Source organism: Bidens hawaiensis, unplaced genomic scaffold (assembly GCF_021521415.1).
Source record: "Bidens hawaiensis isolate Kalapana, Puna unplaced genomic scaffold, B.hawaiensis_p1.1 tig00021529_1, whole genome shotgun sequence".
Lineage (NCBI taxonomy): Eukaryota > Viridiplantae > Streptophyta > Magnoliopsida > Asterales > Asteraceae > Bidens > Bidens hawaiensis.
In genome coordinates, this window is record NW_027493352.1 from 178,563 (window position 1) to 201,478 (window position 22,916).

At 41.2% G+C, this 22,916-nt stretch overlaps 2 protein-coding genes and 1 pseudogene across 3 annotated transcripts; 1 reads left to right on the forward strand and 2 right to left on the reverse strand.

Annotated features, from left to right (window-relative positions):
• The first annotated feature begins 502 nt into the window (after positions 1-502).
• On the forward strand, positions 503-5,845 carry LOC143563801 (uncharacterized). Of its 2 annotated transcripts, none has more exons than XM_077051261.1 (5): positions 503-744; positions 1,455-1,560; positions 2,277-2,648; positions 3,372-4,015; positions 5,451-5,845. In XM_077051261.1, the coding sequence occupies exons 3-4, from the start codon at positions 2,526-2,528 to the stop codon at positions 3,825-3,827; spliced, it is 579 nt and encodes a 192-aa protein (XP_076907376.1). In that variant the 5' UTR covers positions 503-744; positions 1,455-1,560; positions 2,277-2,525; the 3' UTR covers positions 3,828-4,015; positions 5,451-5,845. The 2 variants fall into 2 exon arrangements, with proteins under 2 accessions (XP_076907376.1, XP_076907377.1); XM_077051262.1 differs by lacking the exon at positions 5,451-5,845 and adding an exon at positions 5,000-5,032 and having other exon boundaries at positions 3,372-4,011.
• A 1,126-nt stretch (positions 5,846-6,971) lies between these two features.
• On the reverse strand, positions 6,972-8,083 carry LOC143563799 (uncharacterized; annotated as a pseudogene).
• Positions 8,084-9,685: 1,602 nt separating this feature from the next.
• Positions 9,686-21,959, reverse strand: LOC143563800 (uncharacterized). Its single transcript, XM_077051260.1, has 8 exons — positions 21,697-21,959; positions 12,759-12,795; positions 11,321-11,464; positions 11,110-11,182; positions 10,918-11,023; positions 10,745-10,841; positions 10,136-10,231; positions 9,686-10,067 (listed from the first exon to the last, which is right to left on the reverse strand). Exons 1-8 carry the CDS (start codon positions 21,957-21,959, stop codon positions 9,927-9,929), a joined length of 957 nt encoding a protein of 318 aa, XP_076907375.1. The 3' UTR covers positions 9,686-9,926.
• Between the last annotated feature and the right edge of the window lie 957 nt (positions 21,960-22,916).

Consider the following 22,916-nt stretch of genomic DNA (forward strand, 5'->3'; position numbering starts at 1 on the left):
ATGGATGTATGGGAGAAACTTAAACGCTTTACGGTTCTGGTAATAATTTCAATTCCACTGTCTAAAATCAACATGACACAAAAGTCAAGGGTGGTAATTTCAATTCCACTAAACTCAATGTCACATTTTGTACTTTGACAATTTTCTTAACTTACAATCCCACATGGAAAATATAAAATATAAAATTTAAAACCAAACATAATAATAAAAAAAGGCATAAAAATAGTTGTAGTGGTACAAATCAGATGCTTCCCCCTCAGTGCTAGTTACAGTTGTGCCAAACCTACATTACATTACACATTACACACACACAGACAGGATAATAATATTAATATTAATAATAATAATAATAATAATAATAATAATAATAATAATAATAATGTGTACCATCAACACCACCTGTGGTTAATCTCTCATCAATCATCCCCACAGCACACCTTCAAATTCAATCAATTTCTTTCTTTCATTTCCCCTGCTTTATTTTTCTCACATTAGGTGCCCTGATGCTCTGTAAATGGGTAAATCCGAACCCGAATTGCCGATTCACAACAATCAGCAGCAGAATGAAGATGGGGTTGGTGGGTTTGAGATGGGTTCGTGTGGAATTGGTCGATTGTTTAGTTTCAAGTGTGTATTCGTCTTGCTGCTTACTGCCTCTGTTTTCTTGACTTGCGGTTTTTTCGGCTGTGAGTTTGCATCATAGGCGATCTGGGTTTGATGCGAAAGCTTCAGTTAAGAACAGTGGTAAGTGGGTTTCATTCGTTTTTGTTAGTTTTTGGATTTAGTTTGGGGTTTTAGGGTTTGTTTTGTGAATTTGAGTTTGCATTTGTGTAATTTTTTGGAGATTGGATCTGGGTCTGATAAAATATTAATATTTGCTGGAATTGGTAGATGGAAATTGATATTTGATAGTTATTCTTTATAATAACATTTTAATTTCTGATTTGATGCTGTTAGTATATTTTTCTATAATTGTTTGGGGATTGGATCTAGGTCTCATGAAATTAAATAAAAATAAAAATAATAGTAATATTTGCTGGAATTGGTAGATGTAAATTGATATTTGATAGTTATAGTTGTACTGTATAATAATAACATTTTAATGTCTGATTTGATGGTTAGGTAATGATCTGGAACTGTCTATATGATATTTAAAGTATTCAAAGTTTCTAGTAATTTCTTTAATTGGAGATCTATGCATATGTTTATGTGACCTTGGATAGTTAGGTTTATCTAGGTTATAAAATTTTGAAATAAATTTGACTCTTAATTTCATTTATGTTATGTTGCCATATAATTTTTAAACAAAAGCTTGGTTTAATTGGAGATCTAGATGCCTGTGACAAGATGAGCACTAATGAATGTAAATAATATACCATTTATGATCTATGAATAATGTTTTAAAGAAAATAGTTATCATGAGATCTTATACGTATGATAATGTTTTATTTCAGCCCCGGTACATGCATACTTCAGATTACAAAAGCCCGTTTCATATCTTCTTCCTCAGATCGCGAGACTGCAGTATGATATTTACTCATCGGTCTTCCTTACACACAGGTTTGCTAATTCAAGCTATTTCTATTCTCAATATTTTCAGAACGGGTCAAATGCGCCGGGTCGAGTTTTTTTTAACCGGAAACCCTTTGTTTCTAAAAGTCACAAATTTCTTATAAATAATTAGTGTATAGATATAAGGGTTACAAAAATTCTATTTCTATCATTCCAGTAGTAATCTAAATTTATAAAAAAAAATAATTAAGGCCTTTCTGCTACTTTGGGCAACTTTTGACCCATTTCCTTTTAAGCTATTTTTGACCCGTGAGTAATGAGCCAAGCCAGGTTAGGGCTTGGCTTGTTTATAAACCGAGCCCAGTGAACTCAACCCGTTCATCTTAACGAGGTGAAATGTTGAACTCGACTAGTAAAATGCTCAAGCGAGCTCGTTTATTTATAAAAAAAAATAATTTTGAACTTTTTACAGTTATTGATGTAAATATAAATAAAGAATAATATTTTTAGCTTACACATGGTGCAGAATTTATATAATACAGAATCAATATACAAGAAATGGGTTTTATACGAGCCTAGCTAAAAGGGCCTAACGAGCTAGCCAACGAGCCAAGCTTACCTTGGCTTGGGCTTGGCTCGTTTACATACCAAGCCATCTCTTTTCTCTATCTAACTATGCATTTATATGCATTGTAACTTGTAAGTTATAACTAACTACACATTTGAATGCATTTGAACAAATCATATGCATTAATCTTTCACAGGTTGCTATCTTATCTATACACAAAGCGAGTGCATCTAACTGGACCCATGTGGTATTCGGTATTCTTCCTAATTCAACGAATTCTTCAATAAGCCCGTTATCTTTAAGCGTGCTGAGGTCATCTTTACTTGATTTGTTCAATCAACGATCCAATTTGACTTTGACCTCATCCATTTTCGGTCAACCGGCTTCTTTTGATATTCTAAAGTTTCCTGGTGGGATAACCGTAATCCCCAAACAATCTGCATCCATGTGGATGCTAAGACAGGCCAGTTTTAATTTCACCCTCCCGAATTCGGTCCGTGAAATACAAGAAAACGTTGGTGAGCTCAAAGAACAGTTAAAGTCAGGGTTGCATTTCAAGCCTTACGAGGTAAAAAAGTTGCTCAATTTGTATTTTTAGTTTATATGGTATCTTTATGTTTAAATTTCTAACTTCCGTTTAACTTATGAATGGGTCAATTCAATTATGTTAAGCATGTAAAGTATAAAACTTTTAGGTGAACAGAAAATAAAGAAAATGGGTCAGATTCAAACGGATCGAACTGGTCAAACAAGTGGCCCAAAGTGTATCTTTAATGCATAATGCCTCCTAAGTTATTTCAAATTCTGAAAATTATATTACTAAAGAAATAATATTATTTTTGTAAATATTAATATATGAAAACGGGCTAGTTCAGGTTTTATTACATTAATAACGGGTCATATGAATAAAATTATTAAATTTAAATGGGCCAAATGGGTCTAGCGGGTCAAGAGTTTTTTTAACAAGTAGTCTTGTTTATTATATATATGTAACACATCACTTGTTTCGGTCATTAAGGCTTCGCTATAAATCCTCGTTTATAATTTATTTATTTTAATTAATATATTAATGTATGAAAACGGGCCAATTCAGGTTTTATTTCATTAATAACGAGTCAACTGAGTGAAAATTATCAAAAAAAGAAAAATGAAAAAATGAAAAAAAAAAGGAAACAAGCCAAATGTGTCTAGCAGGTCAAGAGTTCTTTAACACATATTCAAATGCTTTAATTAGTATAACTTAAGACATCACATTAATATTTAATAACTGTTTTTTGTCTCTCTTTCACAGAGTATATACATGCAAGTAACCAACAAAGCCGGCTCAACAAGAGACCCGCCAGTTACAGTTCAAGCATCAATCGTGTCAGACTTAGGCAACCTCGTGCCTCTAAGATTGAAACAATTGGCCCAAACAATCACTGGATCCCAGTCTGCAACAAACCTTGGACTCGATAACTCGGTTTTTGGAAAAGTTAAGGAAATCAGTTTATCGTCTTATCTATATCATACTCTTGATGCACCCACCCCTTCTCCTGCTCCGTCTCCTGATTTTGTGGTGCCCAATATCTCCCCCTCGCCAGCTGTATCGCTACATCAGCACTCACCTCACCCTCCACCTTGTTCTAACTGTGTGGTTTCTTCACCTGCCCCCCAAAACGGGCCTGACCCGTCTTTACCACCTGTTTCAAATGCCCCACCGCCTTTAGCTGATCGTTCTTGTGGCGGGTTTAAAATCTTGCCTTGACCGCCACGTATGCATGTGCCACATCATCGTTCTCATAGTCCTCAACCTATGCATGAAAAGACGGAAATGCCCTCTGTTCTTCCTCCTTTGCCAATTGGGTCATATGGCTCACATGTTGATCAAGTAAAGGCGGTTCAAAAGGTTTCAGCATTTCCGCCAGTTTCGGTGTCACCATTAGTATCATGTAAGTTACTTTAAATCCTTAATCTTTCTTACACATTATTATCATTAAGTTGTCCATAGGCAAATAGGGAATTTGTGTTCAGGGATGGAAAGTGCTAGTTGACCTTGTGTTTAGGGACCATTATGTTAAATTAGTCAATTTTTCAATAATAATAATAATATTAAGATGTGGTAAGATAGTGGTGGAATGTGCTTTTTAGTTTCCACAAAGAGTGGCACATGGCTAGATAATATTATCTTGGTTTCTAAATCATAATCATGTGATATGAAGTCAACTAATACCATCAATGGCTGAAAAACACTAAACCTTTTAAAAGTGTCCAAATCAACTTGTTGACTTTCATTTTCTCTTCTCTCTTATTTATCATCATTACAAATATACCTAGCGAAATGAGCTGGTCGAGTCGGATGGTTAACGGGTCAAGCCCGGTTGTTTATAAAAATATGTTCATTTCGGCTTCGGTCGGAATGGGTTTTGACAAAATGGGTATGGGTCAAAAGTGAAAAGGCAGCTTTAAAAAATAGTCAGATTGGTTTGAGGTGTAACGGGCCGTTTTAAGAAACAGGACAGTTAACACCCTCAATCCGTGCTCAACATTTTGTTACATGATCTATATATTCGTTTTTCTTGACGGTTATTTTAGTTATTTAAGGGTAAACCGGTTGATTTTTAGTTCAGGTCAAACCGGGTCAAGTTAGATTCCTTAACTATTTAATGTCTTTTTGTCCTATTTTTGAAGTGGTACATATGACATGATTACAAAAACTATGCATGTAGAACGATAATCTACTATTGACTCCTAATAATGTTTGCCAGGCTTTGGCCTTTTCCCAAAAAAAAAAATCTACTATTGACTTGTTTCGACTTTTTGATGAGTGTTTAGATTTTGACCGATTGACCCATGTTGTAATTGGGTCAATTTGGGTGCATATTTTGTTATTTTGACCATTTGGTGAATACTTATATTCTTTTGCTCTGTTTTATGCAGCATCAGACACATGTTGTTTCAATCACATAACATCATCATCATCATCATCGTACTCAGTATATCCCACCAATAGCAAAGCTATGGTAGGGTCTGAGGAGGGTAAGATGTAGGCAGCCTTACCTCTACCCCATAGGGATAGAGAGGCTGCTTCCAGTGAGACCCCCGGCTCGATAGTAGTTTTGCATCAAGCCTTGGACATAAGGCACATAGCACTCAATCATCGGGACACCGGCTGATCGGTGCATGTACCCTTATCTTTCAGCTATCAACGCCACTACATGATGCCTGATTAACCGTCCGTCACTTTTAACGTTATTTTCACGAGATTAGTAAAATAACGTCAAAATTAGTGCAATTTCACTTTTGCCCACCCGAGGGTTCACACATATATACATCATATGTGCGCACCGCAAGCAGGGCTACACATATATTTCACTTTTGCCCACCCGAGGGTTCACACATATATCAATCACATAACATGGGCTCTATTATTCTTCTTTACACTTGTGACCCTTCAAACCATATAGCAAGCAGATTCACTGACACACACACACACACACAAATACACTTTGATACACACACACACTGTACATGAACCAAAAGGTCAAAGCCAAACGGTGGCGGGCCCTTTCTATTCCACGTTGTGAGGGATGATTTCCGAAGGGAATTGTTTCCTAAGATGGCGGCTAATCGAGAAGATTTAAGTGTACATGCCATTACAACAAAAGGTGTAACTTATGTTTTGTTGTTTTTTTGATGTAAAAAGGAAACAAGATCACAACTTTATTGTTCAAAAAACCATTGTGGAATAGTGAGATGCCTCCCTTATTATATAATACTTCCACATTTTAGGATTATATATACTTGAAACATAAGAAACACATTGTAGCCATTGGAAGTAGAGGTGCACACAAAACCCAGAACCGGACCTGAAATAAAAACCCGGAACCGGTTTTGTAATACCCGAACCCGTACACGATCCTACCCGTAGGATACGGATATAGTATGCATTTCGGTACTAAATCCCGAACCCGAACAGGACCTGATTTGTACCCGGTAATACCTGAAAATCCATACTGGTTCCATATCCGGAACCGGGCTTTTCCAATACCCGAAAGCGGGTATTTCTAATACCCGATGTATACTCTAAAAATACCTTAAAAATACCCGAAAAATACCTTAAAAATACCCCTATAAAGTGAACCTTTTTAAAAATCCAATCTATACCCGAAAAATACCCCCAAAAAAGCTTGAAAATACCAAAAAATGGGTTTTTTCAATACCCGAAAATAGGGTATTCAAATACCCGGTTTTAGAATACCAGATTCTATACCTGACCAGAACCCGATGCATAGGGTATGGTTTTGACAATTTCTGGACCCGAACCCGACCCGGGTATTACCAATACCCGATTTTCGAATACCCGGTCATACCCGAACCCGATTCATACCCAAACCCGGTATTTGAAAAACCCGATTTGTGCACCTCTAATTGGAAGGGTTTTCTCGGTAATTATGGAAAGAAAACCATAAACATAAAAGATATATTATTTATGAATCACAAACAAAACATAATGACCTGGTCCATCCAGCTAAAAGGAGCCAATAACTAGGAAAACTCTCTGATTAAACACGGAACAAAATGCATTCCAACCAATGACCTTCCATAAAGTCATGCGCTACCGTTGGACCAATTGGTCTTCAGTCATAAACATAAAAGATTATTATTAACTACAGCAGGGAGATATTTATAATATTACAATAGTAACAAACAATAAAAAGAATACAACTTTAAATTATTGTGAAGCAATTTATAAATCGTTACATATCAAATCATTTGATGCTTACATTATGGTATTTAATTATTTTTTGTTAGTTCCAGCATCCAATTTGAAATGACTTAATACATATTATTTCTAAATGGAGAAACCAAATTAAATAAGAAGTCATAAACCGAACCAAGTGTCACCAATTCTATCTGCAAAGAAACATAACAAGTTAAATTATTAATTTTGTTCAAACAAATAGAACTCTGAAAACAAAATTAAGATTTAAACAAACACACCTAAGAGAGAAGTAGGATGACTATTGTCACGATAATACTCATGTCGAAATGTCGAGCTTGCGAAAGCTCTAAAGGGCCATAAGGCGATCACTTGTTCTAGGCCACGGTTCATGTTGATATTGTTTTCATAACCTTGTCTTGCAAAAGCGCCATTCGCATCTTCATAATTTGTTTGCTCATTGTTGTTTGAGAGGCCATCTTATATCGACAAACCGGGCATGTATCATGAAGGCTTAACCATGGAATGATACAATCAGAATGATAGAAATGTTTACAAGGTAGCTCCTTTACTTCTTCTCCGACCTCAAACTCATCTTTGCAAACGGCGCAATGAGAGTCGTTAACCAAATGAGATGGAGTCAGACTCACAAGTGGCAAAGCTTCAAGGACCGAAATTTGTGTTTGTGGTGGGCTTGTGCTCTCTTCTTCATTGATAACATTGTTAGCTTCGAAATCCGCACATTGATGATTAAGAGATCCAACGGGTGCAAGTGTCGGTTGAGAGCCGGTAACTTGGAAAATAAAATTGGTACCTAGATCATGTGTGGTTTGGGTATCGGTTTCAAGACCTAACGGACCAACAAATTGTGGTTGTGGCTCAGGCGGGTCAAATAGATAAGTCAAATTTTCTATTAGTTGTGAGGCTAAAGATGGTTCGATGTTTGCAATGTTGGATACGAACCTAGGTCCTCCCATGTCAAGCTCATCGGGAATAATGCCTAAACATCGCGGGCATACGTTTTGAGGAAGGTTATTTGAGTTGGATCTAAATGTTCTTTCACAACGTCGACACCAATAATAATGATAAGTTCTCATTCTTTGGTTCCCATCAACGCTAACCCGACGACGAGGTAGCAATGACATGATTTGAAGGAGACAAGATTGAAAGAAGTGTGTGGAGAAAGATGTCAAATGAAAGAGAGATGATGGAAATGGATTTATAGAGTGTGTTTTAAGAAAAGATGCATGATAAAGGATGACTTGAATATGCTGCAAAAAGTCCAGGGATAAACTTGTGATGGTTTTCTTTGGCCTAAATTGGATGTTATGTCGTATGTGGCCTGGCCTTGTTAATGAGGTTTAGTATGTTTGAGAGTAAGTCAAAGTTTGTTTTTTGGCAAACAAATAACATTCAAATGTAATATGTTATTAAACATAGTCGAGTTATTTAGCGAGTACTTTAATAAGACTTTTAGTTAGCACGTTATCATTATAAGGTTGAAAAAAAATTGTTAATATAAATAGAAAATAAATCTTATTAATACAAGAATAAACTTCATACATGCGTATATACAAATTAATATATAGTTTTCGATTTCGTAACTATAAACTATTTAATTTATCATTCTTATATATAGAGGAATGTCGGTAAAACCATTTATAAAAAAAGAAAAAAAAAGGCATAGGCTGAGCAAACTGATGAACCTAACTTGTTAGCAGCAACGTAAAAACTTAACTTCATATGTAACTTTGACAATGCTAATTATCAACACATATAAGAAAGTTACATACCACAAAGAGAGTTGGCATGCACTTGCTTATATTGATAGGTGTGTACGAATTTGCACCATTACTTATTTGCAAGATTTCATTGTGTATCATTCTCCTCTGGTTTGTGTTTCTAATCCTCGTCTTAATATCCATAGTGTACTTTTAATGAACCGAAGTCTTGCAAATATTATATAGATGTATTGTTATTTTTTAATGTAATATAATTTAATGATCCCTATCCTAATAGCCTGCTTATGAAATGTTAACTAAATAAGTGTAGATAATAACCAACAATAACATATTACCTAGCCCGAATTCATAAATCTGCTTAAAAAATAACATGGCTAGCAGGATTTTAAATTTTTTTTTGTTTTTTGTTTTTTTGTTTTTAGCATGAGCTGAATAGGAAAATTATTTATACACCACCGTATGTGTTTCTTGATCTTAAGGTATACAATATTTAATATTTTGTGATCAACAAAAATAATTTCTTGGGCAACCAAAAACCTTGACACGAAGAAAATCCATCCACATGTTGAGGAGGATGCACCAGATAGAAATGTGATCCTCATTCCTTAATAATAAGTTTCACATCAAAAGCTTGTAGCCAACGTATAATTAAAAGAGGTGTTTCTTTCAAATGGTTGAGGGATCTAGCCCCATGGTGAATATTAGTGTAAATTTTCGAGTAGGTTTAAAATGATGTGAATTATAACATGGCGCTACTAGTCATATACACAGTGCTATTACCCAATATTTTTGTATATTTTTAGTTTTTAAATTATTTCTCTTGCAAATCTGGCACCAACTCTGATTACATATCAAGCGCACAACCAGAACAAAAACACAGTCATGATTTACAAAGAAACCATCAACAATCTATCAAGCATAGTAGCACTAAAATCGAAGAAGAAATTTGCCTGCATTTTGAACATTTGCCTCTCTTTTTTGCTAGTAACTTATAATTAGTCATACATGATTAAAATTACTGAATTATGTTGATGCTGAAGTAGTAACTCATTCAGCAATAAAATCGAACTTTTAAAATGTGTTTGTTAGGTAATTGGAATAGTGCAATTTCATCAAAATATTAATGTCAATGAATCTGATAATTTAATAATGTTGAATACATTGTTACATCAATTCAGCTTGAATGATATTTTAGACATTTAAGTTATTTACCATATACATCTAGCAATAATCGCCATTTCAAACCATTGAAATTGACACTGCAATTTCTACAAAGCCAACATACTCGCAAAAACACCAACACAAAAACATTTAAACATGAAATGGCAATTTTGCAGTTTTAACAAGTATGTTGGTTGTTTTGAATTGAAGTGTCAAGCACAATTATGTTTGACCCAAATCATTACCTAACCTTCGGGTTATCCTGCTGAACCAAAACCTCAACCGGGTTTAACGCGGCCCAGACGGCTGCATCCATGTATCCAAGTTCATAGAGGTTATCAAGAACCGAATCGGCTGCCGGCTCCAATGCCCAATTGAAAAGCTGTGTTAACAACAAAAATATTATTATTATTATTATCATTATTATTATATATATAAATAAATGCTTACCTCTCTAGGGCTGGCCCGGTTTTCAGGATTACAATCCGGGCTAATTCCAATGTCATCCAATCCCAAACGACCCACAGGAAAAGCGCACACACGGACCTGTAATTAGTAGTATATTAAAAATTAATAATATTCCACTAAATAATACTAATCAAGTATATCCAGTGTTCCACTAATGTCACACTTATTGTTCCATTGTTGTGAGTGTTATTTCATAACATAATAATTTCTTTAAACTAAGTTACCTAAATGGAACATATATGAAAGTTACTATTTAGTGATTGCTTTTTTGATGTTTAATCTGAACTAAGTGGTAAGGTGAAGAGAAAAAAATCCACTAAATATGAAACTGTTTTTTAAATTGTTCAACTTTAGCCAACTTCAAAAAAGTAATCACCAAATAATAATCAAGTTTCATACTTTCATATATGCCATTTACGTCACTTAATTTTTGAAAAACTGAGCATTTATAGAAAAACTTCACAACAATGGAACAATAAATAAAACTTGAGAGGTCTTTATAGTAAAAAATGGTACAAGTGATGAAACAATGTTGCAACTTGGTTATTTTATTTAATAATTAACAATCAAATAAAAATAAATCAAGTTTACCGTTCGAGCAGCGGATGTTGGTGGCATAAACAAAGTCAAACCACCATCTACACAGAGTCGGTTTCTGAACAAGGTTGCTGGTTTTGGAGCAAGATATCTGCACAAGATACGACTTTTTTATTATTTATGATGTCATAAAGTAGCAACCCGTATGATGTTGTAAAAAAGATTACCCGGGGATGAATGAAGAAGTAATTACTGCATTAATGAGATCTTCCCGGGAATCAAATTGATCAACCAGCAAACCTCTAGGCCTCCAAAGAATTTGAGTTACCGCAACTACATTCGTTATAAACCACTTATTAAACATTATTCTGTTAATAATTTGCATTCTGTTCACATTAATTATTAAAATATATGTTCACCTCTAACCCTCCCATTAGACTTTATATGAGCATCATCTGGTAGAAATTCTTCAAGAACATCTCTGAGAACAGCCTGACCATAATAGATTAAAATCAAATAGTCATTTACAAATTTTAAAGACCGGCCAGACCCGACTGACCCGTTTGGCCCATTATCAAACCAACCCGACCCGTTTGTTGCCATCTTTAATACATAAGTTGAGAAATATACCCCAAGACGAAATGCAGTGCTTTTGCTTCTGCAATCTTGAGCCAAAACTTTTGTGGCTTCTAAAGCTTCCTCCGTGCTTGCACCTGAAGCAACTACTGCACATACAATGGCACCAGCTGATGAACCAGCCAAGGGCGTAGTATCCTGATTCAACCAACTATTATGGTTATTTGCAGGGGGGAAGGAAGACTGTATAGCTTTCATAATACTAGCAGGAAATATACAACTAATACTGAAAGATAATACAAAATGAAACAAACATATCAAACAAGCATGCTCTTTCACAACATGATGATCACAAACAATATAGAAGGCTTTAAAGCAACACATACTTTGCTTCTCATTCATCAAATACACACACACACCCCCATTCATGTCTCACTATCCACAACCTTGTGGTTCAAGAATTCGAGTTCATATATTGAATGTCACTTAGCCAAAGGCCTCTTGGCATCAAATATTGAACTTTAAGCAACATATTATTCATCCGTTGCAAGTTCTCTACATTTCCATGTTACCATTTCTAACATCTGCCCCTCATGCCAAGTTGCCAACCAACATTGTCCATATAGTGGTTCTTTTTTCGCAAAATAAGCTCACGAACTTGTTTTTTGTTGCCTGAGTGAGGACTTCCTAGAAGGTCACGCAACCTGTAAAGCACACTGAGTGCTTGAAAAATCAGAACTAGTCGGCGCCTAGACGACAGTTAATTGCTAGTCGGCTGTTGACTGACTATTTTTAGCTAATCAGCCAAATCACCCCTAGTCGGGTCAAATCACCCCTAGTCGGGTCAAATCGCCCCTTGTTGGACCAAATCACCTGCCAAACTCTGTAAATTCCGACCTACCTTTGTAAATTACATATAAAAAAGGGTGTGTGTGTGTGTATAACAAACAACTACGATCATGTATGGGATTGAGTTTGAAAAATGCTTATCGGCTTTTTCAAAAAGCCATTATGAAAAGCCAGGATTTGAGGCTTTTAGAAAATTGCTTTTTAACCCTTTCAAAAAGCTAAAATAAAAACGATTTTCGTGATTGCCAAACACATTTTAACTTATTGGCTTTTTGAAAACACCAATAAGCCAATAAACATTTTTCAAACTCAATCCCAAACATGCTATGTATAAAAATTCCAATCCGATTAATCACTAGTCCCCACCCCACTGTCCAACTATCGCCTAGCAAGTTCTACTACACTGAGTACACTTAACTATGGAGTTCTCATTTTATATATACCGAAAACATATGTATTTGTAGTCAGGCATAACAAACATGTATCAAATTCGAAGACGACTTCCCATCAAAATAGTTTCATATTGTTGAACTGCATATGGAATAATCCTAATTATACGAAACTCTTCTCCTAGAAACCTAACTCTTATCTAATTCATTGTCATAACAACAAACAAAAAAATTAGATCAAATTGACAAAATACCTTAATGTAACCATTTTGAATTAAAAACTTAGCGACACTGAAGAGGTAGGTCCCAGCAGAGCCCAGTTGGACCCGCAAGACTCACCTTGAAGAGAGACGTCTGCGCAGAAACCAACTGGATCCGCAGGACCCACCATGCTCAGAGACGTGACGTCCTTACGCGCAGTACGCAAGCTGTTCCCGCAGGAAATGCCTCCCAATGGTGAAGTACTCTGCCTGTTCCCGCAGTTGCGGATACAAGCCATCAGGGAAGGCCACCCGCGCAGCAAGGCTACACGCACAAGGCACTTAGCTCTCAATAATTCAGTTGTCACCTGAAGGAATGAGCAAAGCCGGGAACAATCCCGCACAAAGGCGGGAGGGGGAATACTCCCGCCCAAATAAGCCAGTCCGTACGATACGGGAAGATCTTTTGTACTGTACCTGACGAGGTATGGGCAAAAGATCTGACCAAAGATACGACAGCTCATTGACAACAGTATGGCGAGCAGCATGCTCTTGTACTGTATGTCACTATTAGCCGCTGCCTACTCACCAACTCCTGTCATACCACATGCATAGCCGGCAGTTGGTGGAAAAGGAATAGTACACAGCAGGCCTGGTCACTGTCAGCCGCTGCCTACCCACCAACTACCAGCATGGCACGTGCGTAGGCCACAGTTGGTAGAACAGGAATACTATTCAGCCGGCTACACCTTCTTGGAAACCTACCTTCGGCTATAAATACCCCAAATGGTATGATCATCATATACTATCTCGTATTACATATTATACCTGATATCTGCTCTAGCAATCTCTTAATATACATTTATATTCAAGAGCAATCTAGTCTGATTCTCACGCCGGAGGGTGGTCACAAGGAGGAACCCCCCCTTCTCAGTGACGAGCTCACGGTGTCTGTTTTGCAGGTTATCAGAAGAACCATCTTTGCCGGGTCTAACCCCTCGTGGGAAACATCTATCTAACCCCCAGGTTATCCGTAATCTGCCCGGGGTCGGTTAGTGTTTCTTCATTGGCGTCATCCGTGCATAAAAGCTAGAACATTTCTTTTCAGTTTTTTCAAACATCTGGAAAGATGGTTAAAGAAACTCCGGTAACCACAACCCCACTTACTGGGAGGGATACCGGCGACTACACAGTTTTTACGAACACTACCCCGGTTACCCAAGCCGGGGCAAGTGCAGTAAATTTTACGAACACTACCCTAGTTACCCAAGCTGGGGCAAGTGCAGTAAACAACCATCCCCTGGGATTCAATAATACCCAGGCGGAAAGACAACAGACGAGACTCCCCCGCCAAACACTTGAACAAGTTAAAGCGTGGGCGGAGGCACGTCAGAAGGAATTCCAAGCTGAGTTGGACGAACGCTTGCGTTCCGTCCAACAGGCTGACGAATTCGGATACTGGGACAATGATTCGGAGGAATCCGATAGTGACGCAAACCCTCGTCATAGGGCGAAAGGGAAGCATAAGGAAACGGACTCCCAACCGAGAAGGCATTTTGAAGAAGCCTTCAAATCAAAAAACACAGGTGGAAATCCACGTGACTTCTCGAAAACATTTACACCAACTGCTGCAAAGGCGGGAACGTCCAAATTTGCAAGGGATATTGCGGAAGCAATCGTCCCGAAAAGTGCCAAACAGATGTCCAACATCGGCACTTACGATGGTATATCTGATCCAGACGATCATTTGAACAGGTTCATAGCGGGGGCAACCGTCAGTAGTTGGACGGAACCTACGTGGTGTTACATGTTCCAAATGACGCTTGTTGGGGCAGCTAGAGCGTGGTTCGATCGTCTACCGGTCCACCACATCTACGATTGGGAAGACTTCCAGCAGAAGTTTAGCCAACACTTCTGCCAACAAAGAAAGTATACCGAAGAGCAATGGACAATCCTCAAATGCATTCGAGAGGAAGATGAATCTTTGCCAGACTTCATCACTCGCTTCAACTCAAAAAAGCTAAGTCTGGGTAATATCAGCGAAGATCTTGTTCGCGCTGCTTTCATCCAGGGCGCGAACGACCCAGAGCTCATCCGCACCTTAACGGGTAAAGATGGCATGCCACCCACATGGGATGCCATCATGACAGCAGCTAAACGCTTTGCGGAAACGGAGAAGCAACTGGGTAGAGATCTCCCCCAGAGCACAAACCTCTACACCCAGAAAACAAGAGAAGACAACGTCCTTACCGCCCGATTAAACAAAAAGCGGAAGCTAGGCATTTGGCAGTTAAGGGTAAACTTTGACACCTCATCCGGCTTGCAACATCGGTTAGGCGGAAGAGATAACGTACAGTCAAACCAGAACTCCAGATGGACGCCGCTCACCAAAAGCGTCACCGAGATATTCGCCACTGAGGAGCTCCCATGGCCAAAGGCTCCAATAATCCGACATCGTCACAATGCTGATCGGAGCAAATACTGTGACTTTCACAGGACAAAAGGCCACAACACTGAAGAATGCACAGACGTAAAGGACATGGTCGAAGCATTTGTCAGAGATGGGACGCTCGCGCACCTCGTGGCGCAATGAACGCTGAGCAGGCTGATGCGTGTAGAACCCCAGTTGGGGAAAACACGAATAAAATTACAGCTTCAATGTTGGAGACTACATACTGCGTAAACAACGAGATCCCGAACCAGGTGCATATCGGCTCGATGGCACTCCCATCCCAACAACATGGAAGGGAGCTCAATTACACAGTTTGCATGTAGATCAATTCCAAATTTGTAAAGAAAAGGCCCAGAGCCACTTCTAATGGAAATGATTCTCCTTAGAACATCGACGCTGATGATTTTACATTTATACTTTTATGAACTTTCAACACTGATGCCGGTTGTCACCGCATACATAAGTGTGAAAGTCGTTGCGTGGGGAAGGCGGCAAAACCCGCATAAACCCAAAAAACGGCAAACCTTCACGCAGGTCAGTTAAAGGTAAAGTTCAGTCATCCCACTAAATGAAAGTGCCGGTCTATCCGCATGAATCATGATAGAGGAAACTGAACACTAACCTATTAACAACCGCGCGTCGAACGGTTAATTGATTCAACACTGATGCCGGTTTTCACCGCATACATAAGTGTGAAAGTCGTTGCGTGGGGAAGGCGGCAAAACCCGCATAAACCCAAAAAACGGCAAACCTTCACGCAGGTCAGTCATAGGTAAACTTTGGTCATCCAACTAAATGAAAGTGCCGGTCCTAACCGCACAAACCATGAGAGGAAACCGAACCTATTGACAACCGCGCGTCGAACGGTTAACTTATTTAAAATACTATAGAAATTTCTAAAAAGTTGAGGAAAACCTCCACGCAGGTCAGATGTAGGTAAAGTTTAGCCATCCTACTAAGTGCAAGTGACGGTCCTACCCGCACAATCACGAAGGAGGAAGCAAAACTTCAACCTATTATCTACCACGTTCAAAGGTTAACTTATTCTAAACACTTGGAAAATTGCTAATTTAAACTAAAGTATGCAAGCCATATAACGTTTATAAAGCAAGGAATCCAGTGAAAATAGCGGTCTTACCCGCACAAAGATTTATATTTCATAATATTCATTACAAGAATGGCCGGGTAACTACCCGCCTACAAGAATATAAATCTATACAAGCTAAATCTATCCTAGCAGTGGGAAGGGATCTTCAGGATCAAGCTTCAGGGCCACTTCCACTTGGACCAGCACCATCAGTAGAGCGTGGCGGTTCAAGGAAAGCTTTAAGGATAGCTAACCCATCATCAGCAGCAGCAACTTCGTTCACCTTCTCCACCACCGGATGCGGGAAGGCGGCATACTGATTCACTGCTTGGTCGTAAACAGCTTCAGTATCCACATCAAATAAAGGGAAGTTGGAAGGCGGGATGCCTTTCTCAACGAACCCTAGACCAAGCAGGAAGCCGGCCTTTTCCCCATCCTCAGGAGAAGCGTTGAGGGCTGCGCTCATAGCATCGTCATAAGACGTATCCGCGAAGACCCGATGCACAACCTACAAGAGAATACAAGTATCAAAACCTTTTCTATTTACAAAGAAAAGCGTGAAGACATGAAGCTAAACATACCTGAGACAACGCTTCTCGAAGAAGCCATTCCTTGGCAACCAGAGCCTCCTGGAGGGCAGCTTGAGCTTCGTTACGGGCGCGTTCGGCTTCACTTTTGTTGAGGTTGGCAAGCAACACTTCTTTAGCCGCAGCCTCTTCGACGCCCTTTAGCTTCCGCTCAGTGTGTCAAGCACCCCCCTCTGGTCCAAGATCTCTTGGAGCTTTTTGGCGTCTTCCATCGCCAAGGCATCATGAGCCTTCTGGAGAGCCTCTAATTTGGCTTTAAGCTCCTCATTCTCCACGCGTAGAGGCTCAGCAACAGCTTCAGCCTTGGTGGCCCTTTCAGTTGCGTTCCTAGCAGTTTCCTTAGCCAGCCGAAGCTGTTCATTAACAGCTTGGGCAGCCTTGGAACGGGCCTCGAGACGGGCCTGAACCTCAACTTCAAGGGCCTTGAATGCCTTCTCCTTCTCCGCAGCCGCGGCGGAGAGCCTCCTATTTTCCTCCCGGACAGCCCGTGCCTGAGCTACTTCTTGAATGCGAGCTGCTTTTAACTTGTCGTTTTCACGACAAAGCAGCTCGACGCGCGACTGCATCCGGGCCAGGAGAACCCGAAGCTCATTGGTTAGCCTACCCTCCTGGTAGCTAGCCATGGCTTCCCCCAACGCACCACTGGGAGCTGCGTGACGAGCCCACTCCACAGGTGTGCGAAGGGTTGTTCCTCGGCGGATGTTCCATCGTGGAACATACACTTCATTGGAATCCGACACTGCAAAAAACAAAAAGCAGTTAGGAAAAGATGATATATAAAAAAAAAAAAATATAGGCCAAAAGAACCATACGCACCTGTAGGGTCAATAACAGGCCGATAGCCGCCAAACCCATCACCTGAACCCAATGGAAATCCGTCCAAGAGGTCAGGTAGATGGGAAGGAGGCAGAGGTTGGCGAGAAGCCCCATGCATACCTGAAGGATCGGCCGTCGTTGCCGATGACGGAGGAGGCATGGTAAAAGCCGCCGCGGTCGCCGCTGCGGAATCCGCAGCAAAAGTAACCGCCGGCTCAGTGAAAGATGCGGTAAAAATGGCACTGACAGCCGGCGGTGATGTCGTCACAGCTGGAACAGTTGGCTCAATGGAATGAGCAACTGAACCAGCGGAAGCAGGCGCAGCCGCCTGGGTCGTCGCCTCAGGTAGGCTGACTAAGCCTACCGTCATGGGCGGGGGGGTACTTCTCGCTCCACCCTGGAATGCGTCAACATCCACGCCTGCACAAAGAAGATAAGTATTAATGATGGAAAGCTATGAAGTTAAAAATATAGTTTGTACTTACGGGTTTTCTTGAGCCTAAAAGTGCGGACAGGCGGGGATGAACCCGATGGAGCCGGCCTCTTCACGCCGGTCACCGTTGTCATCCTGGGCTCTCCGGAGGTGACAATCGTCGCAGCCTCCGGAGCAGTGGTCTTATCACCACCGGGGTTCCCCGCCACCTCCTCGTTCTCGGCCTCTGAGTCAGACCGTGGCGCTGGATCGGCAGTGGAGGCCACCTTCTCCTTCCCCTTCCCGCCGGCAACCTTCTTCTTCCGCACCAACGGAGGACCATCTGCGGATTCCTCATCAGAACATAAGATTAGAGGAATGCCAGCAGAGGTTTCAGCATTGAGGGGTCGAGGGTTGAATAACGCCTTACCTGGCCGCCTGGCGCTCAGGATCTCGTGGCCTAGCGGGTAGACCTCCACGAACCGATCCGCCGTTTGTTCTAGGATGGGCAACTCGTTCTCATCTAGAGCACGAGTACCCATCCGAGCGGGACTGTCAGCCTCCCGCGGATACAGGAGCGACTGCAAGTCGTTCCCCTCTGAAATAAAAGAAAAGCAGTTAGAAGACAAACCTATATAAACAAAATAAACAGAGCATACCGTAAGGAACAGAGTTCAAACCGTATTCGAGGACGATCGGGATCTTTTGCGCATCCGCATCCTTCCACACCCGGCTCATCCCGAGCATCACCATCCCGGACTGCGCAAACCGGTAAACCGGAGATTGGACACGGGATATCTTCGAGAACCATTCCGCCTCCTGGTAGTTGGAGGCGTGAAGGCTGGGAAGTGCTTGCCCATTCTTAAATTTCATGGCAAGGGGGATGGCGCGAGCGGAGATGTAGAAAAACTCCCGCTTCCACGGACGAAGACTGCGCTCGGTTGCGCAAATCTTCAAACCCTTGATCCGAGTTATCAGCGTATACCACCCCTGGATGCACCTCCAAGAGTAGAAGGTCATCAGGCGGTCGACAAAGGGCTCAATGCCCAGAATCCGGCACACCCACTCGAAGTGGCGAATCTTCGCGATCGCCATCGGGTGCACCTCGGTCAGGTGTACACCGTGCCTCTCTAGGACACGGTACACAAACTTTGTCAACGGGAACCTAAGATTCCCATAGACAAAGAATGCAGCATATACCCCGATCTTGCCTCTGGGGGCATCATACACCGTCTGATGGGGTTCATGAAACTCAGGCTCGAGAGACTCGAGCATGAACTTCCTGACGATGTACTGATATAGATCGACAGGCAGAGCACACTGGCACTCGCCAGCAGTACTCTTGTCATCGGCGTACACCCCGGCCTCCTGGGCTGTATCCTCAAGATCATGAGAAGACATCTTGCAGATGAAAGAAGAAAACGATTTCAAGAGAATGCTCGACTGAAAAGGAGAGTATTCGCCGGAAATCGTTTTGAAGATGAAGAGAAGTGAAAGTGTGGATTACAAAGAACCCTCTCCCCCTTTATATACTAATCGCAATTAATGCGATGAATTTAATGCGGAAGAGAGAGAAATCGAAGGTGTAATGAAACTATGACACGTGGCAAAAAGCAAGCTGGCAACAGCTGTTGAAAGGACGCGTGCCATTAATTTCGGGGCCACGCGCCCGAAAAATCGCGCCCACGCGCCTGAAAAAGCGTCTGAAATGATCAGGTAGTGTCACGTCGCCATAACTTCCTGCACGTCCTGACACAGTCAGAAGAAACCGTCGCACGACGTTTCAGAGGTTTGGACTGTTCTTATCCTTTCACCAACTCTTCGAATTTCAAAATTCAAAAAGATTCAAAAGTAAGCGGGAAAATACCCCTTACCTTGGCAACCAAGTAACTGTAAGACAGGTGCGGGTACAGTGTTAAGGTAAAACCCTTCACATACTTAGCACCTGCAGGGAATTGAAGCCAAGAATACCTCGGAAACCAAGTAACTGTAAGACGGGTGCGGGTAGAGTGTTAAGGCAAAACCCTTCACATACTTAGCACCCGCAGGGAATTGACGCCAGGAATACCTTGGCGACCAAGTAACTATAAGACGGGTGCGGGTACAGTGTCAAGGCAAAACCCTTCACATACTTAGCACCCGCAGGGAATTGACGCCAGGAATACCTTAGAAGTAAAGTAACCGTAAGACGAGCGCGGGTACAGTGTTAAGGCAAAACCCTTCACATACCTAGCGCTCAGCAGGGAATTGAAACCAAGAAGGATCTTCTGGACAATGCTTGCGGAAACGGGAATAACATCCCCGCATAGCGGGAACGTCGAGAACTACATTGTTTGAAGCTCCAGGATGGAATTGGTGGTTTTAACATAATTGATCACTATGTTCAAAACTACCAAAACCTCATGGAGAATCCACACAAGTGGGACTCAACGCTCCTGACTTGCGAGGAGGTTACAGACCTACCCGCATCATACCCAAAGATCAAGCAGGAAAAGTCGGGAATTTCTGCAAGTGACAAGGACTTCCGCGGGAAGAATCCCCATGGAAAACCTTAAAACTAAACCCTTTTCGAAACCCTTTGCTTAAGTCCAAAAGTTCACCTCACTTTATTAAACATTCATGAGAAGAACATTGGACTGGGGGGACTTGAAGAGGTAGGTCCCAGCAGAGCCCAGTTGGACCCGCAAGACTCACCTTGAAGAGAGACGTCTGCGCAGAAACCAACTGGATCCGCAGGACCCACCATGCTCAGAGACGTGACGTCCTTACGCGCAGTACGCAAGCTGTTCCCGCAGGAAATGCCTCCCAATGGTGAAGTACTCTGCCTGTTCCCGCAGTTGCGGATACAAGCCATCAAGGAAGGCCACCCGCGCAGCAAGGCTACACGCACAAGGCACTTAGCTCTCAATTATTCAGTTGTCACCTGAAGGAATGAGCAAAGCCGGGAACAATCCCGCACAAAGGCGGGAGGGGGAATACTCCCGCCCAAATAAGCCAGTCCGTACGATACGGGAAGATCTTTTGTACTGTACCTGACGAGGTATGGGCAAAAGATCTGACCAAAGATACGACAGCTCATTGACAACAGTATGGCGAGCAGCATGCTCTTGTACTGTATGTCACTATTAGTCGCTGCCTACTCACCAACTCCTGTCATACCACATGCATAGCCGGCAGTTGGTGGAAAAGGAATAGTACACAGCAGGCCTGGTCACTGTCAGCCGCTGCCTACCCACCAACTACCAGCATGGCACGTGCGTAGGCCACAGTTGGTAGAACAGGAATACTATTCAGCCGGCTACACCTTCTTGGAAACCTACCTTCGGCTATAAATACCCCAAATGGTATGATCATCATATACTATCTCGTATTACATATTATACCTGATATCTGCTCTAGCAATCTCTTAATATACATTTATATTCAAGAGCAATCTAGTCTGATTCTCACGCCGGAGGGTGGTCACAAGGAGGAACCCCCCCCTTCTCAGTGACGAGCTCACGGTGTCTGTTTTGCAGGTTATCAGAAGAACCATCTTTGCCGGGTCTAACCCCTCGTGGGAAACATCTATCTAACCCCCAGGTTATCCGTAATCTGCCCGGGGTCGGTTAGTGTTTCTTCAGACACCAAGATGATACGGAAACAACAATCCGGCAGCCGAAAAGCTAAAACCGGGCCTCGTAACCGCCTTCATCTCCCTCTCCGCTTCCACATCCTTCACCCGCTGCTCCCACATCACATATTCGTCCTCCACCACCGCCGCAATCTCCTCCTCCTCTTCATCCTTCTTCTTCTTCTTCCTAAACCTCTTCCAAAACTCCGATTCCTTCTTATTGTTATTGTTATTCAATTCGTCCGCAAACATCCTCACCTTCTCCTGCGAATCCAACCGCTGATCCATCGCATTTCCGCTCTAATAATCCGATTAGCTATGCCGAGAAACAGCTCTCCGATGGCCACCGCTAACGACCGCTTCTCCGGCTCCGAGGATGTCACGTTGTTGCCGTCGTTTGAGGTGGATTTTGAGTGGAATCGGAGATGACGTGGACGGTGGAAGAAGGTGGAATTGGAGACTGAAGTTGTCATCGGAGATGACGTGGACGGTGGCCTACGACGACGGTGGTGGTTAGAAAGGAGTCTTTGGATGGGAGTTCTCGTGTATTTATTCATTATTTTTTATTATAATAATATTAAATTGTGTAGGCCAAAGTGTCCAGTTTATGATGTGACGTAATCTGTTATAAGTTTTGTATCGTCATGTGATTATTGTGGACGGTGGTCTACGCCGCAGATGTATCATACCGGCCATATAACGGAACGGGTCGTAAGAGCATTCACATCCCATCCTCTAACTCTAAATTTACGTGAGAAGAGTATGTAAATGAATGTGAGGTTTTGAGTGGTTGTGAGTGTAAATTATAGGGTGAAGAGAAAGACATAGTGATTTTTTTGTAAATTTGGGAAACATTTGGGGAATATTGTTTGTCCCTATTTATTTTTTAATATTTGTTGGATTTGTTGTGAGTAGAGGAGAGAAAAAACTGTAATGATTAAGGTATAAAAAATATTATTTAATTGAACATGAGAGAAAAATGTATTGTTTTTTAGTGTAATTATAGAGATAAGGATGGAGAATGGGATGGGAATGCTCTAATAGTTAGCTGCTATTTGTTTTTCCTGAGAAAGGTGTGCGCATACATTGCCATTTGCAGGCAGGCTGTTTGTTTTCTCGGTGACGTTTCATTAAAAAACATCTGCGTAAGCTCTTTTTGGTGCAGAATTGGTCTATCAACTTCAGAGATCTTATAAGGTCTTCAGAAGAGGTTAAAACATCACACCCTACCAACACCCACTGTCC

What these genes read in the sequence shown, in the direction of transcription:
- LOC143563801 (XM_077051261.1), top strand. Translation starts at nt 2,526, where the DNA reads ATGTGGATGCTAAGACAGGCCAGTTTTAATTTCACCCTCCCGAATTCG. An exon ending in TGCATTTCAAGCCTTACGAG is followed by an intron (nt 2,649 to 3,371) that starts GTAAAAAAGTTG and finishes TCTCTTTCACAG; the next exon opens with AGTATATACATGCAAGTAAC.
- LOC143563800 (XM_077051260.1), bottom strand. Translation starts at nt 21,959, where the DNA reads ATGGATCAGCGGTTGGATTCGCAGGAGAAGGTGAGGATGTTTGCGGAC. An exon ending in TTCAAAATGGTTACATTAAG is followed by an intron (nt 11,465 to 12,758) that starts GTATTTTGTCAA and finishes TGGTTGAATCAG; the next exon opens with GATACTACGCCCTTGGCTGG. An exon ending in CAACATCCGCTGCTCGAACG is followed by an intron (nt 10,232 to 10,744) that starts GTAAACTTGATT and finishes TACTAATTACAG; the next exon opens with GTCCGTGTGTGCGCTTTTCC.